The sequence below is a fragment of the Saccopteryx leptura genome, chromosome 3, assembly GCF_036850995.1.
Source record: "Saccopteryx leptura isolate mSacLep1 chromosome 3, mSacLep1_pri_phased_curated, whole genome shotgun sequence".
Lineage (NCBI taxonomy): Eukaryota > Metazoa > Chordata > Mammalia > Chiroptera > Emballonuridae > Saccopteryx > Saccopteryx leptura.
Genome location: NC_089505.1, coordinates 51,442,342 through 51,459,015, shown reverse-complemented (window position 1 = coordinate 51,459,015; position 16,674 = coordinate 51,442,342). Strand labels below are relative to the sequence as shown.

General features: G+C 44.4%; 1 protein-coding gene across 1 annotated transcript; it reads left to right on the top strand.

Annotated features, from left to right (window-relative positions):
- Positions 1-4,178: 4,178 nt before the first annotated feature.
- On the top strand, positions 4,179-16,397 carry MFSD4B (major facilitator superfamily domain containing 4B). Its single transcript, XM_066373461.1, has 4 exons — positions 4,179-4,539; positions 6,565-6,733; positions 8,306-8,422; positions 10,360-16,397. Exons 1-4 carry the CDS (start codon positions 4,492-4,494, stop codon positions 11,571-11,573), a joined length of 1,548 nt encoding a protein of 515 aa, XP_066229558.1. The 5' UTR covers positions 4,179-4,491; the 3' UTR covers positions 11,574-16,397.
- The last annotated feature ends 277 nt before the right edge of the window (positions 16,398-16,674 follow it).

Here is a 16,674-nt window from a genome sequence, read left to right as displayed (position 1 = left end):
CCGCCGCTACTGGCTTTACAACCACACAAGTCTTGGGTTCACTACTGAGTCGCACTTGTATGCAGGAGACCCAAAACAGTCTAGCAAAGGCTTGGACAATGGATCTAATAGTTGAACCATGGCCCAAGTCCCAGATTAACCCGAGTGGTGCATGTTTAAGACAGACCCAGAACATATAGAGGCTTTGAAAACTGAACTGAGGTTGAAACCATCAACCATGAAGGTGGTACAAAACTCACGGTAAGTTTGACCAGGTTGACTGTCTGTTTAAGCAAACATACATTCTTCAGAGGAGGATTTTTTTTTAGACTTTATTTGTTCATTTTAGAGAGGAGAGAAAGAGGAGAGAGAGAGAGAGAGAGAGAGAGAGAAGAGGGGAGGAGCAGGAAGCATCAACTCCCATATGTGCCTTGACTGGGTAATCTCAGGGTTTTGAACCGGTGACCTCAGCATTCCAGGTTGACGCTTTATCCACTGTGCCACCACAGGTCAGGCCCAGAGGAGGATTTTAATAGGATCCAGAGTCTCCACAGTGGAACTGTCACAATGTCCAGGATACAACAGAAAACACAAAGAACCAGTGTATGGCCAGTATCTGTGGCCATCATCACAGTCACCTGGCCAACGCAGGTTCCGGTTTGATTCGAATCGATTGAAAGGAAAGAATTGAGCCAAAAGCTGGTGGTTCACCTTCCTTTATTCTAGACTCACACTCGGCAAGCGAGTAAAAATTAACACACTGGGCTCCAAAGCCCACTCCATTCAGCGCTCACAAAGCTACTGACTCATCCGAGTTTTCCTAGAATCAAAGGCTTCTACCTCATCAGTCTTACTTACTTCTGTTCCCCATTTCCTTCTCCTCCATGAACTGTCTTCTCCTTCCCCCATTCTGCCATTTTGGCTTCCTCCTCCACGTAGCTTCACTGCCCTGCTACACCAAGGGCTCTTCCTCTCTACAAGAAAATGATCACTCTCAGGCCCTGGCCAGTTGGCTCAGTGGTGGAGCATTGGCCTGGCATGCAGGAGTCCCGGGTTCGATTCCCGGCCAGGGCACACAGGAGAAGCACCCATCTGCTTCTCCACCCCTCCCCCTCTCCTTCCTCTCTGTCTCTCTCTTCCCCTCCCTCAGCTGAGGCTCCATTAGAGCAAGGATGGCGCGGCGCTGAGGATGGCTCTGTGGCCTCTGCCTCAGACGCTAGGATGGCTCTGGATGCAACGGAGCGATGCCCCAGATGGGCAGAGCATCGCCCCCTGGTGGGCATGCCAGGTGGATCCTGGTTGGGCGCATGCGGGAGTCTGTCTGCCTGCCTCCCCGTTTCCAGCTTAGGAAAAATGAAAAAAAAAAAATGATCACTCTCTCTGGAAATGGCCTCCTAGCTCCACCTTTTAAAACCTTTTGGCACAGAAAGCCCTCCCAACACACATTAGCATAACCACACCCCTTTCTAAGCGAGAAGGCAATCAGCCACCCCACATGGGCAGCGGCAATCTTTAACAGGTTGAGCAAAATATCATATATCTTACCTGCTGGGCAGCAAGGAAACCGTGACCAAATCCCAAGGGAAAAGACAATCAACAAATACCAACCCTGAGATAATGCAAAGACTTTAAAGCAGCCATTATATGTCCAGGAGGTAAAGATAAACACATGTGAGATAAATGTAAAGATAGACATTTTCAGAAGAGGAACAAACTGAAAAAAAAAATCAAGTGGTAATTTCTAACTTAAACGTACAGTATCTGAAATAAATTCACTGGATAGATGCAATGACAAAATGGAGATGACAAAATAAAAAAGAAGTAGTGAACTTGAAGACAGATCAGCAAATTATACAAACAGAAAAGCAGGCAGATAAATAAATACTGGAAAAAATAAATCATATGAGCATTGTGGACTCTATGCAACAATATCAAAAAGTCTAACATACAAGTCATTAGAGTCCCAGAAAGAGAGGAGCAAGAGATTGAGGCAGAGAAATTATTTTGAAAAAGTAATGGCCACAAACTCCCCAAATTTGGCGAAAGACATATATTTACAGATTCCAGAAGCTTGGTGAACTTCAACAATTAAATGCAAAGAAAAACCATGCCTAGAAACAAACTTTAAAATCCAACTGCTATAAGATTAAGATAAAGAAGAAAACCTTGAGAGCAGCTAGAGAAAAATGAAACATTACAGCCTGACCAGGCAGCGGTACATTGGATAGAGCATTGGCCTGGGATGCTGAGGACACAAGTTTGAAGCCCTGAGGGTGCTGGCTTGAGCAAGGGGTCACTGACTCGGCTGGAGGCGAACTTCTTTCCCTCCCACTCAAGGCACATATGAGAAAGCAATCAATGAACAGATAAAGTGCGGCAACTATGACTTAATTCTTCTGATCTCTCTCCCTTTCTGTCTGTCTCTAAAATAAAAGACCTTTTCTTCTCTGGGGCATAACTTTACTCTGAGATTCTGCAAGTCGATGCCCCGCTCCACAGTGGAATTATTTGCAGGGCTTGAGGTGGGAATGTGCTTGAACCCTCAGCTTTGGTGTGGGGAAAATAGCTGTGTTAGGCTTGCTCACAGGTTTACTAGCTACAAGCACTTTGTGCAATTAGTGCAGGAGCACATGACAGCACTATGTAAGGATATAAGTGCTTCCCCTCAGGGGCGATGGGATGAGATCGTGCCCTGCCACTGAGAGGTGTGGCTGATTTCCTGATCCCTTGGCCTCCACTGCAAAAGCAGGTTTTCCTTTCTCTTTGTATTTTCTCTTTTTTTGGCTTGCCTGTGTTTGTGAGCCTCCAATAAATTGGAATGGCCCACCATCCTCCGGCTCCACAGTTCCTTTACCATCTGCCCGAATTCAATGCGAATCTGCATGGCCAGGGCATCCCGCCTTACATCTGGTTCCAGATTTCTCCCCTGAGCTACTGTTAACATTGTTCATGTACAGCCACTGACCTTGGGTAAGTTGTTACTTAGTTCTCTACGACTTAATCCTCCTGTAAAGCCAGTAGCCACGGCCAGGGCCACTATCACAGCAGCCTCCTGGCCCATGCAGGTTCGCATTGGATTCGGACAGTCGGTAAAGAAACAATGGAGCCAAAAACTGGTGGGCCATTTTCTTTAATTCTAGCTTGCACCCGGCGGGCAAGTAAAAACACACACTGGGCTCCAAAACCCACTCACATTCAGTGCTCACAAAGCTACTGACTTATCCGAGTTTCCTAGAATCAAAGGTTTCTAGCTCACCAGACTTATTCACCTCTGTTCCATCTCCTTCCTTATCCCAGATACAAACACTACACAAACTGGCCTTTCACTCAATACTCCGCCATCTTGACTGCTTCTCCTGGCCACATGGCCTCTTTCTGCTCTCTGCTCTGCTCCCTCTGCTCTCTCATGCTATTCATCCCAGGAACCAAAGAGAGCAAGCTCTCGTTCTGCCCCCATTTTATAGTGTAGATTCAAAACCTTTAATCCAATATACAAAACAGGGAAGTCTCTAATACAAAGTCACTTCTCTGAGGCATGATTGGATTGTACCGCCCCACATCAAAAAGGGTGGGAAAGGCTTAATCCCAAAACCAAGCCCCAGACTACAAGGATTCTGCCTGCCTAGAGAGACACACATTAATATCACCTGGGCAATGGCCTCCACGTGGGCAGCACCACTTTAACAAAGTGAGCATAATACATTTTATCTGCCCAACACCTCCTATCTGTAAAACGAGGATAACAGGAATATGCAGTGTTGTTATGAAGGATAAATGAGAAAGTACACGTGAATACTTACTTGTGAGTTTCAACAAATGTTAAATGACAAATCAATAGGCGACAGATCTAAAGGAGCGAGGGCAGGAATTCTAGGAAGTTGTTTAAAGGACAGACCTTTGGGCTCCCTTAGCCGCCTAGAGGCCCAGGAAGCGGATGCTAAGTCATACCCTTGCAATTCTTGGCCCCTATTTCCTCATAACGGTTCCAACATGTCTTAGCTCCAGTTTGTTCCGCCAGGGGGGGCCAGCCCGCGGGCCTCTGTGGGCTCAGGTGTGCCGCCGAGAGCTGGAGAACGACATCTTGTCTCCTGGCAACCATATAAACTTCCGGTTTGCGGCGAGGCCTTGGTTGGCGAGCGGCCACCTTTCCGCTCTGTGACCGCGCAGGCGCGGTATGTGCCGGAGGGCCGAGCCTGCAACCTGCAGTAACCAGCGGAGTCTGAAGTTACAGTCGTCAGCGTTGACACGGGCCGCCCAGAGAGGTGGCACTAGCCGGGACAACGGGTCTGGAGGCGCGAAGCCAGGCCTCAGCTGGGAGCTCCCGAGGCCTCGCTGAGAAGCAGGGCAGCAGTAAACTGCCTCTCCCGAGCCATCGAGCTGGAGTTGGAAGTAGAACTCCGCGGGGCCGGGCCCCCGGCTGCGGGGCAGCGCCTTCTCCAGGCCGAGGCCCCGGCGGAGAATGAGCCGAAGGCGGTGGCAGACTCTCGGCGGAGCGGAGGGGCGGGGAGCGTGATGCGCTGGTTCATCACCGCAATCCTCTGTGCTGCCTTCCTGGGGCTGGTGAGAGCGGGGCGGAACAGGTGGCCTGTAGAGATTGTGGTTTTGCCTCTGCCACTTGCAAACTGTGTGACCTTGGGCGAGTTAATGTGCCCGAGCCTTAGTTTCATAATCTGGAAAATGGGCACAATTTTATTCTTGGCGGGTTATTGTCAAGTGCGAAATTTATTTTCCAGCCCCAGCAAACCTTCCTACCCCTCCTTGGTGAGGTAGGGAGATGCCAAAGGGGTTGCCAGGAAGCCACTGAATCCCCACCCCCCCCACTACCCCACCCCCAAATTATTACACAAAGCTGCTTCTCTGGGATTTTCTCTTCCTCTTCTCGCCCTTTATTTTTGCAGATGGGGAAAGAGAGCCAGAGAGGGAGAGGAAGTAGCTTTTCCCTATGACACAGCTAGTTAAGTGGTAGAGCCAGGGATAATATATCTCTTATTTTGCCATGTAAATCCCATGTAAAACAACCCTTCAGATTCTTCAATGTTTTTCTTAGAGCTGACTGCAAGGCTAGAAGCTCCTTTTGCCAATCCCCTTGGCTCCCCGCGATTCCCTTCTTTCCGGAGGCCTATCCCAAATCACTTGTGTTTAATATTGGGATCCTGGGAGTTGGGAGGGTGCGTTCTCTGAGGACAGCCGTGCCATGCCACCTTAGCGGCTTTCTCTAAGCTATAACTGATTCTTAGAATATTTTGATTTGAAGAAAGAAACATTCTTGCAGATGCTTGATGAGCCCTGGCTGTGTCAGATCTTGTAAATGCTCTGAAGGCAGGAACTAATTTAATTACAGCTGGTGCTCAATCTTCCCTCCTTGGTGCTTCCTCTGGGCCTGTACCCAGCCTGCCCCTAGAGCCAGCTCCGGCTGGAGCAGGGAGTGCACCCAAGCGTTTAGAGCAGAGCAATGCAATTAGAATCAATTAGTCTCGACCTGTAGACCAATTAGAAACATTTTTTAAAGTGTCCACGAATTTCCTCATGAAGCCAATTGTGAATCTTATTCTGGCTAAGACTACATTGTCTTTGAGTACAAAATTTAAAGTCATTGTATACATGTGTATGTAATATTTTTGAAGAAAGCCTTATATGATATAAGGCTGTGCTGATGGCATGGAGTTTTCTTTGAAGGAAATCGTAGAAATGTTTAAATTGTTTATCTTCTGCTTTATAAGTGTAATTCAGAGGAAGAACTCCATGTGTATCCAGAAATACTGCTGTTTTAATAGCATCAAGAAATGGGGATAATATTTTGATGGTTTGATAATTGAAACTTTTAATACCTAAATTCTTGTGTTAGCTATTTGTGCATGTAGTATATTTCAAAATACAAAACTATTTCAAAAGATATTGTTTTTCTTTTGGGGGGTGGTGGGGATTGGGTGGTAGTCAAAAGTTATTTTAATGTTACATTTTACTATTAATACAAAATAAGCCTTTTAAGGCAGTGGTCCCCAACCTTTTTTGGGCCACAGACCGGTTTAATGTCAGAAAATATTTTCACGGATCGGCCTTTAGGGTGGGACGGATAAATGTATCACGTGACCAAGACCAGCCTCAAGAGTGAGTCTTAGATGGATGTAACAGAGGGAATCTGGTCATTTTTAAAAAATAAAACATCGTTCAGACTTAAATATAAATAAAACAGAAATAATGTAAGTTATTTATTCTTTCTCTGCGGACCGGTACCAAATGGCCCACGGACCCGTGTTAGTCCGCGTACCAGGGGTTGGGGACCACTGTTTTAAGTTATTTCCCAAAAAGGTAACAATTGTAGCAAAAGCCCAAAGAATGAAAGAATATCTTAAAAATTGGGAGTTGCCAAAACTAGAAAAACAGTAGGAGTTGGCACACAGAAATAAGAGTTTAGCTCTAGTAGTACCAGCATTGTCATTGTTTTTCCTAACCGTGGGATTTAAAGTAATCCCCTTTATTACACTGAAATCCGTGGCTCCCTTTTTAATAGTAAAAAATGCTACCACATATATAGACATTATTTTAATGACTATAAATAAAACCTTTTGTCTTTTAAAACTTTAGGGCTTGAGTGTTGCTATCCTGGGACCCACGTTTCCAGACTTGGCAACAAATGTGAACCGTAATATCAGCAGTCTTTCTCTCATTTTTGTGGGCCGTGCCTTTGGGTATTTGAGTGGCTCTGTGATTGGTGGAGTTCTTTTTGACAGTATGAATCATTTTGTACTTTTGGGTAAGTGAAAACTAATTTTTACCTTCTTTAGAACTTTCAAAGAATTTACAGTTTGTTTTTAAATATGAAACATCTAGCCTGTAGAGTGGTTGACAACTTCAGCGGGTGGTATCGGGTGTCCTCAGTGTCTTGGTGGTTGCTGGGAATCTGTGCTGGGCCACTCTGGCACGTTAGATTAGCCCTGGAGCGCGTTAGCCGTCCTTGGCCTTCCTGACGCTCATTGTCACTTAGGCCCCGTCCTTGGCTCACAGACTGGTGTTCCAAGAGCTCTGCTTGTCAGAGTTCAGGGCAGATCTGGGGTCACCATAGATCATAATGAATTCCTTGAACCTGCCCAAGCTAAACCTTGGACTGAGAATGAAGGTGGGGTGGGGGTGAATGATGCACACTAAATTTTTGTCCCTGCTGTCCCATGTCAGTGATGACTCCAGACCTATCTCACCCTTAAAATAGATGGCATAGCTTTTAAGTTACTCTTTTTAAAGTAAATTGACATGTTTAAAGAAAGTTTGGATTAATGTAATAAAACTGCTTTGGAAGTAAGGAGAATAATTTACTATTGTTGAATAAATAAATAATCCTCTGATTTTCAAGTGGCTTGAAAGAATATACTTCGGCCTGACCTGTGGTGGCGCAGTGGATAAAGTGTCGACCTGGAAATGCTGAGGTCGCCGGTTCGAAACCCTGGGCTTGCCTGGTCAAGGCACATATGGGAGTTGATGCTTCCAGCTCCTCCCCCCTGTCTCTCTCTCCTCTCTCTCTCTGTCTCTCTCTCTCTCCTCTCTAAAATGAATAAATAAAAAATAAAGAAATTTAAAAAAAATTTAAAAAAAATTAAAAAAAAAAGAATATACTTCTTTGATTTCCCTCCCTATCCCCAAGTAACTTATTTAATCCATTTCTTCTACAAACTTGCATTTTTTTCTTCTTTTTTTACCTCAGATTTAAAATTCTCTTTAGATTCTTAAATATGAAACATTTAAATAAATAACTTTTGAGCTGTCTGTTTTGCTCTACAACTTTGCCTTGTGTTATGGTACAGTTTGATTATTAGCAATGCTAGGAATGTATCCATATTAGAGTAACTTTTATAGTCCGTACAGATTATACAAACTTTGAAATGAAATAACTTTGCACAAACATTGTTTCTTTTTTTTTTTTTTTTTTTTGCATTTTTCTGAAGCTGGAAACAGGGAGAGACAGTCAGACAGACTCCCGCATGCGCCCGACCGAGATCCACCTGGCACGCCCACCAGGGGCGATGCTCTGCCCATCCTGGGCATCGCCATGTTGCAACCAGAGCCACTCTAGCGCCTGAGGCAGAGGCCACAGAGCCATCCCCAGCGCCCGGGCCATCTTTGCTCCAATGGAGCCTTGGCTGCGGGAGGGGAAGAGAGAGACAGAGAGGAAAGTGCGGCGGAGGGGTGGAGAAGCAAATGGGTGCTTCTCCTGTGTGCCCTTGCCGGGAATCGAAACCAGGCCCTCCGCACGCTAGGCCAACACTCTACCGCTGAGCCAACTGGCCAGGGCCAAACATTGTTTCTTACAGCTGACTTTTCCCTTTCTTCTCAGGGGTGTCAATGTTGGCTACCACAGTTGGTCTTTATCTTGTTCCGTTTTGTAAGAGAGCAGTGCTACTGGTTGTCATGATGTCCATCTTTGGTGTTTCAATCGGCATTCTGGATACAGGTTAGTGAGCCTTTCAGTGTTATCTCTGGGAGTAGGGGCTTTCTACTAGAAAAAGTAGAGCAGATGATATTAAATTGTCACTTGCGTACACAGACCTAAGTTGGTTATGGGGTCACCCAGTCAGAACTACTCCTCTGGCAACTACTTTTCTTGTCAAGTACAGTCCCAGTACCTGTTTTTGAGCAGCTGGCCACAGAGTGAATTTAAAGAATTTTGTTCTATGAGAGTCTTGATTTACAGTATCCTAATAGCGAATCATTCCCCATCCCCCATGTGTAATTACAATGCAGATGAGTGAGTTTTTCTTATGGAATAGAACTTGATCGTTGTAGTATGGGAATAATTGATGGGTTAATAGGTTAAACCAAGTTTAGAGCCATTATCTGGCTGGGGAATCATAGAAGCAGCTCTTTAATTTAAAATGCACTCTGCCTTTTGAACTAAGAGAAACCTGTGCTATACATTGTTCTCCTTCTATTCCTTTTCTCTCAAAAGTTCTTGCCCTCCTGCAGAAGAGCCTCTCTATGTATCCTGCTCACAAAAACTAGGGGATCAGGGACCGTGCAGATACTCCAGTACTTCCAGCCTTTGGTATAGTGCATTTTCACCAATGAAATAAAAATTGGACAGCCCTGGCTGGTTGGCTCAGTGGTAGAGCATCGGCCTGGTGTGCAGGAGTCCCGGGTTCGATTCCCGGCCAGGGCACACAGGAGAAGCACCCATCTGCTTCTCCACCCCTCTCCCTCTCCTTCCTCTCTGTCTCTCTCTTCCCCTCCCACAGCCGAGGCTCCATTAGAGCAAAGTTGGCCTGGGCACTGAGGATGGCTCTGTGTCCTCTGCCTCAGGCGCTAGAATGGCTCTGGATGCAACAGAGCGACACCCCAGAGGGGCAGAGCATCGCCCCCTGGTGGGCATGCTGGGAGGATCCCTGTCGGGCGCATGCGGGAGTCTGTCTGACTGCCTCCCCATTTCCAGCTTTGGAAAAGTGCAAAAAAAAAAAAAAAAGTTGGTTTTGCATCTCATTTGCATAATTGAACAACTTTCTTTGACTTGTCATTTGCTTTTCTGATGTTCTTATTTAATAAAACAATCAAGTTCTTTTTTCATGGCTTTATATTCATTTTGAAATATCCTCTAATTTTTGTGAGCAGTGTAGTATGTTTCTTGATATGTCTTAAAACCTACTGACATAGACGATCTATGTTCACCACTAAAACTAGCTTTCTCCCCTTCTTCTCTGCTCTATTGTTATTTGAGAAGTCAGGGAAATATTTTATACTTTAGGCTTAGTTTGGTTGTAAAATTATAGGGTGGAATTTATCTGCAAATATTTTCAAAGAAAGAGAAAGAAAATTTAAGAGTTGATGCTGCTTGCCTTTCACCTTGCTAGGTGTATAGATAGTGTAAGTGCAGATGCTAGACAGTAGCCATGTTTCCTAGAATTGGCACAGTAGAATCCTGTAGTGTTCAAATTCCTGAGCATGTATTTTCTATCTGCTGTATACATAAATAATTTTCCTCAAGTGGCTACCAATTGTAAGTACAGAAAGATTTGGTAATTTGGCCATGATCTGATGGTAACATATATTTAAAATATTTATAAATAAATATATGAGTATTCCCTTCCCCTTCAGCCTGGTGTTAGAAGTGTAGTGTAAAAACCTAGGGCAAATGTGCCTGGCGCAAGGAGGTAGTGGTTTACTAGCTTGTAGAATTTCATCTGTGAATGTTTGATGTTGCAATGCTTCGAGTTCTCTGGTGGTGGTGGTGGCTTAGAGTTCTTTAATGATAGAATTGACTTAGTTGCAACATTTGATAACTTAAAATATTAGAATCCTTTTGCTATGTAAAATAGATTCATCTTCTTTCCGATAGTAATGAACTATTTTTTACTAAGTTACTATGATTAAATAATTTTTCGTATCTTTCATTGGTAGGTGGTAACGTCTTAATCTTGGCTATTTGGGGGGACGAAGGAGCGCCACATATGCAGGCCTTACACTTCAGTTTTGCATTGGGTGCCTTTTTGGCTCCACTGCTGGCTAAGTTGGCATTGAGCACGACGGTGTCTGCTGGAAACCACACAGAGGCTGACTTGAACCATTCTGCCCTCAACCAGTCATCTGAAGCTGACTCAGAATCTCTGCTCGGAGTACCTGACAATATGAATTTACTGTGGGCTTATGCTGTTATTGGTACTTACATTTTTGTAGTGTCTATCTTTCTTTTTGCTCTGTTTTTAAAGAAAAACTCACAGCAGGAAAAAGCAAAAGCAACTGTTCAGAGATCTCGAAGAGCTAAATATCACAAGGCCCTGCTTTGTCTCCTTTTTCTGTTTTTCTTTTTTTACGTTGGAGCTGAGGTGACATACGGCTCTTACGTTTTCTCGTTCGCGATCACCCATGCGGGCATGACTGAAAGTGAAGCGGCTGGCTTGAACTCCGTCTTCTGGGGGACCTTTGCAGCCTTCAGGGGCCTGGCCATCTTTTTTGCTACATGTTTATGGCCTGGAACCATGATTGTCTTGAGCAACATTGGCAGCCTAGTGTCATCGTTATTTTTGGTGCTTTTCAACAAGAGCCCTACTTGTCTGTGGGTAGCAACCTCCGTGTACGGGGCCTCGATGGCAACCACGTTCCCCAGTGGCATTTCTTGGATTGAGCAGTACACGACCATCCACGGGAAAGCAGCAGCATTTTTTGTCGTCGGTGCCGCCCTGGGAGAAATGGCTATTCCTGCTGTAATCGGGATTCTCCAAGGAAAATACCCCGACTTACCTGTCGTGTTGTACACCTCTCTGGGGGCAGCGGTAGCCACTGCTGTCTTGTTTCCCGTGCTCTATCAGTTAGCCACCTCACCTCTCAGTCGACAGCAGAAAGAACACAGGAAAAGTGAGGACCAGAAAGCTTTGCTTTCTAGCTCGGGGCTACACGACTATGAAGAAGACAATGAAGAGGAAGATGCAGAAAAGTGGAATGAAATGGAGTTTGAAGTGATTGAAATGAATGATGCAGTGAGGAATTCTGTAATAGAGACATCTAGAAATATCTTGATGGAGCCCGCAGCAGAAGTCTCTAACCAGTTCCACTCAAATGCATTAGTGGTTGAGTTCTCACCAGTTAGTCAGTACCAGTTAGCAAGCCCACTGTGAATCACCTTGCGAGAAACCAGGACAAAAGGGACTGACAGAGAAGATGGATTATTTATTGACTTTCTTGAATAACTGCCAGTTTTCAAGAGGCTATTCAGAGCAGAGCATTAGCAGATTTGCCACATGCTTTGGGGATCAGAATGTCTAGGTCAGAGCATGGCAAACACTAAAAAGTTCGATATGTTCTGTAATTCCCAGAGTCTGTCATAAAGACCACTGGTCTCGCACAGCAGGATCTTGTGGGGCTCTATTTGGCATGTGGTTGATTAGGTAATATTTTATCGTCCTCACCTCTCAGAGCATGCAAAGAAGGCATTTTGGTTTTGAGAAGTTGGCTGGTGTTTTAGTAGAATGAAACCATCTAGTTGAATTGATTAGTTGAACAAATTATCAATCAGCATTATTCTACCAGGGAAGTTGAAGAGCGTTGTTTCATATAACAGACAGAGATTATTATTAACTATCTGTAGTGTTGGACCAAAGAATGCTAATGCCTCATTTGATTTCTGATTTCTGTGAAGAGAACAGAGGACAGGGCCCTCAAGGCTGGCCTCAAGCCTTGATTTGAGGCCTTAGGGCCTTGCGCTCAGTCGCTCAACTTTCCTAGGCCTTATTTATCTCATCTCTTGCTCTGTGATTCTATATGTGAAAATGAGACAATTTTCAAACTAGGAATATATAAATTTTAATGTCTGCTAGAAATTAATATAAGTGCCACTCCATTCTTTATTTCAAATGAGAAGTGAAACAAAATTGATAGTTTCAAGAATGTGTTAGTGATTATGAATACGTCAGTTTAAGAGACTCAATGTTTAATACTTTATTTGATAATCCTCTGAAGAATACATTTTCATCGATTCTGAGATATACTTTTTTAACATTTTTTTGTTGTATTTTTCTAAAATTGGAAACAGGGAGACAGTCAGATTCCCTCATGCGCCCGACCGGAATACACCCGGCATGCCCACCAGGGGGCGATGCTCTGCCCATCTGGGGCGTTGCTTTGTTGCAACCAATGCCATTCTAGCGCCTGAGGCAGAGGCCACAGAGCTGTCCTCAGTGCCCGGGCCAACTTTGCTCCAATGGAGCCTTGGCTGCGGGAAGGGAAGAGAGAGAGAGAGAGAGGAAGGAGAGGGGGAGGGGTGGAGAAGCAGATGGGCGCTTCTCCTGTGTGCCCTGGCCGGGAATCGAACCCCGGACTCCTGCACACCAGGCCGACGCTCTACCACTGAGCCAACCGGCCAAGGCCCTTTTCAACATTTTTAACCTCTCTGAAATCAGAATTTCTTAAAAATTAATGGTCATTTAACATTGTGACAAACTTAATTGATAGTTTTTTTCTGTGTACACATAATGTTGCGTTTTACAATCAGTGTCTTAGATTCAGTGGAATATAGTAACTTATTCAGTTATGGAGATTATTTTTAGCCATTTTACAAAGAAAAGTTATTTTTGTATGCTAATTTTGTCTACTTTTGTTCAGATGAGATTTGGAAATGCTGTGTTCTGACTTCAAATTTGTTTCCAAGTTACTACATTAGTAGTAAGACTATGAATGTGGTCTCCTGAGGACCTTTGCCTACCTCAGTAGCAGAGTGGAGCTGAGCCTTGCTGTTCCAGAATTTGTTTCCCATTGAGTCTGATTGGCAATCACATTGTATGCTCTGTAAAACAGGCTGCTAGTTTCACTCATCATTAGGCAGTTTCCAGTGATTGGAATACTTGTATCACCCATCCGTGGCTCCTCCTTCCTGAGTTTGAAATACCTAGGAAACCAAAGTAATGATGAGAAAGTTGTTTGGTGGCCTGTGAATCAGAGGTCACCAAGGGTACTTTATATGAGAATGGCAAGGCTGGTGTGGGCTGTCCTTTGAAAAATATCTAGCGTTGATGACAGATTTTGTTCACTTTACCAAGTTTTACGCAGAATAACAGGTAATTTCTACCTGATTGCAGTATGTCTGCTTCTTTTAAATATACAAATTTGCCCTTGTTTTTTTCTTAAGTGAATTACAGTACTCTTCTTGACCACTGCCCATTCACCTTATATACCTGCCAATATATTAGTTATATAATATGTTAGACATGTTAATAGTCTAACAAATTTTGGAGAGGGCTGGTGGAAAAATTAGCAGTGAAAAGCCTATGCTTCTTGCTCTTCTTATTCTGTACTTTCCTCTTTGTTGGAACGTGGAGATGACCTCTGCTCCATTTACGGCTTTTCCTCGGCTTGTTGGGATTTAGGTAGTAGCAGCTCTTTGGCAGCTGGGAAGCTCACTGGACTAGGGATTCTATATTTAAGGGGTAAAAGATGCAGCTTAGGCAGAGAGGGATGGTAGCAAGAACCTGGCAGAAAATTTAGAAATCCACACTGGAGTATCCACTAGAGTTCCACAAACCAAAATGTGAATGGCCATATGAGATTATAGGCATTGTTCAAGTTTGATCATGTATTTCCATATTGGAAGATAAGACAGTACAATCTCAAGAATTAGCACTCATCCTAATAACTAGTTTTTAAGTAAGCATCTGCTGATATACAAGTAACCAATACAAATTTTTCTATTACTGTTTAACAAATTATCACAAATTTAGCAGCTTATAATAACATGTATGTTTTTTTGTTTTAGATTTTATTTATTCATTTTTAGAGAGGGGAGAGAGGAGGGGGGAGAAGCAGGAAGCATCAATTCCCATACGTGCCCTGAAGCGGTGACCTCAGCATTCCATTGTTCCATCGGTGGCTGATGCTTTATATACTGCGCCACCCCAAGCCAGGCCAAATAACATATTTTTTATCTCACAGAGTCCTTGGGTCAGGAATTTGGTTTCAGGAATTTTATCTCATAGAGTCCTTGGGTCAGGAATTTCAGTGTCTCGCAAGGCTGCGATCAAGCTATGGGATAGAGCTGTGTGCCTTTCTGGAGCTTGGTGCTCTCTTCCAGACCTGTGTGGTCGTTGACAGTATTCAGTTCCTTGCTGTGGTGGACTGAGGTCCCCATGTTTTGCTGGCTTTCAGCTAGCACCTGAGTCCATTCTTAGGACCTCCCACAGTTCCTGGCCATGTGACCCTTTCATGGATCCTCGCACAGCCTGGCAGCTTCTCTCTTCGAAGCCGGCAGGAGATCTCTCTCCTACCTAAGAATTTGCTAAGATGGTTTTAATGGGTAATGATAGTAGACAGTTATCTAAAAGAGAAGGTTCCTTGTGTATAAAGGAAGCAAACTGAGGCTGGCAACTTAGGTTTCAAAATCTTGGCTTTGTCAGGATTGGAGCTCTTACCTCAATGCCCTCTGGCTAATTGGCATCTGGGCTATGTTGAGCTCGAGTTGGATTTTTATTTAGGTATAAACAGTTTCATATTGAATAATTTAAAATTTTATAACACAATTTTTACTGTCAAGGAGAATTGTTCTTTATTTTCTAGCATTTTTCTGTGGTTATCTTAATTATGTCCTCTTTCTGCCTCATTTATTTTTTTAATTCTTTCAGAAATCAGAGATATCCTTTAGCTTTTTGCACTGTGGCTGTTAATTCTTTTTTTATTTATTCATTTTAGAGAAGAGAGAGAGAGAGAGACAGACAGACAGACAGAAAGGAGGAGCAGGAAGCATCAACTCCCATATGTGCCTTGACCAGGCAAGCCCAGGGTTTTGAACCGGAAACCTCAGCGTTTCCAGGTCGACACTTTATCCACTGCGTGTGGCTGTTAATTCTTGATAGTGTTTTCATGTCTTCCTTTTGGCATATATATATTTATATTTATTCCCCCCCCCCAAGTGAGAGGAGGGGAGACAGACAGATTCCTGCATGTGCCCCGACTGGGACCCACCCAGCAACCTGTCTAGGGCTGGTGCTCTACTGATCTGGGGTCATGCTTGGCAACCAAGCTATTTTTAGCACCTGAGGTGGAGGCTTCATGGAGTACCTGGGGCTGATATGCTCAAACCATCAAGCCATGGCTGTGGGAGAGGAAGAGAGAAAGAGAAAGAGAAAGGGAGGAGGGGTAGAGAAGCAGATGGTTGCTTCCCTGTGTGCCCTGACCAGAATTCGAGTCCAGAACATTCACATATTGGGCCGACGCTCTACCACTGAGCCTACCAGCCAGGGCTGGACTTATATGTTTATTTTATTTTTTTGTGGCAGAGACAGAGGGACAGATAGGGACAGACAGGAAGGGAGAGAGATGAGAAGCATCAGTTCTTTTTCTTTTTTTTTCCCTTCTTTTTTTTTTTTCAGAGACAGAGAGAGAGAGAGAGGGATAGCCAGGGACAGACAGACAGGAATGGAGAGATGAGAAGCATCAATCATTAGTTTTTTTTTTCGTTGCGCGTTGCAACACCTTAGTTGTTCATTGATTGCTTTCTCATATGTGCCTTGACCACGGGCCTTCAGCAGACTGAGTAAACCCTTGCTTGAGCTGGCGACCTTGGGCTCAAGCTGATGAGTTTTTTGCTCAAACCAGATAAACCTGCGCTCAAGCTGGCGACCTCGGGGTCTCGAACCTGGGTCTTCCACATCCTAGTCCGACGCTCTGTCCACTGCGCCACCACCTGGTCAGGCGAGAAGCATCAGTTCTTCATTATGGCTCCTTAGTTGTTCATTGATTACTTTCTTATATGTGCCTTGATTGGGGGGGCTATAGCAGAGCGAGTGACTCCTTGCTCAAGCCAGCAACCTTTGGGCTCAAGGCAGTGACCATGAGGTCATGTCTATGATCTCATGTTCAAGCTAGCGACCCTGCACTCAAGCTGGTGAGCCCCGTGCTCAAGCCGGGGACCTTGGGGTTTCGTACCTGGGTCCTTTGTATTCCAGTCTGATGCTCTATCCAGGGGTCTCAAACTCGCGGCCCTCGGGCCACATGCGGCTGGCGGGCTGCGAGTTTGAGACCCCTGCCTATCCTCTGCGCCACCGCCTAGTCAGGCCTGGTTAATTGCAGAATGCTGTTAGTGTCAGGTCTCTAAATCTTGCCTTTGATGCATTTGGTTATTAGTTATTGGCTGGCCTGGAGGAATGTATTGTAGTTGTTCAATGACATGAGTAGTTTAAGGAATTGGACTTTTTAGCTTCTGAGTTTAAGCTTGTTGAGTTTATGAGGTAC

Bases quoted from the DNA above. Each gene is read 5' to 3' on its own strand.
- MFSD4B (XM_066373461.1), top strand. From the start codon at position 4,492: ATGCGCTGGTTCATCACCGCAATCCTCTGTGCTGCCTTCCTGGGGCTG. The intron at 6,734-8,305 runs GTAAGTGAAAAC...CTTTCTTCTCAG, and splicing joins GAATCATTTTGTACTTTTGG to GGGTGTCAATGTTGGCTACC. The intron at 8,423-10,359 runs GTTAGTGAGCCT...TTTCATTGGTAG, and splicing joins AATCGGCATTCTGGATACAG to GTGGTAACGTCTTAATCTTG.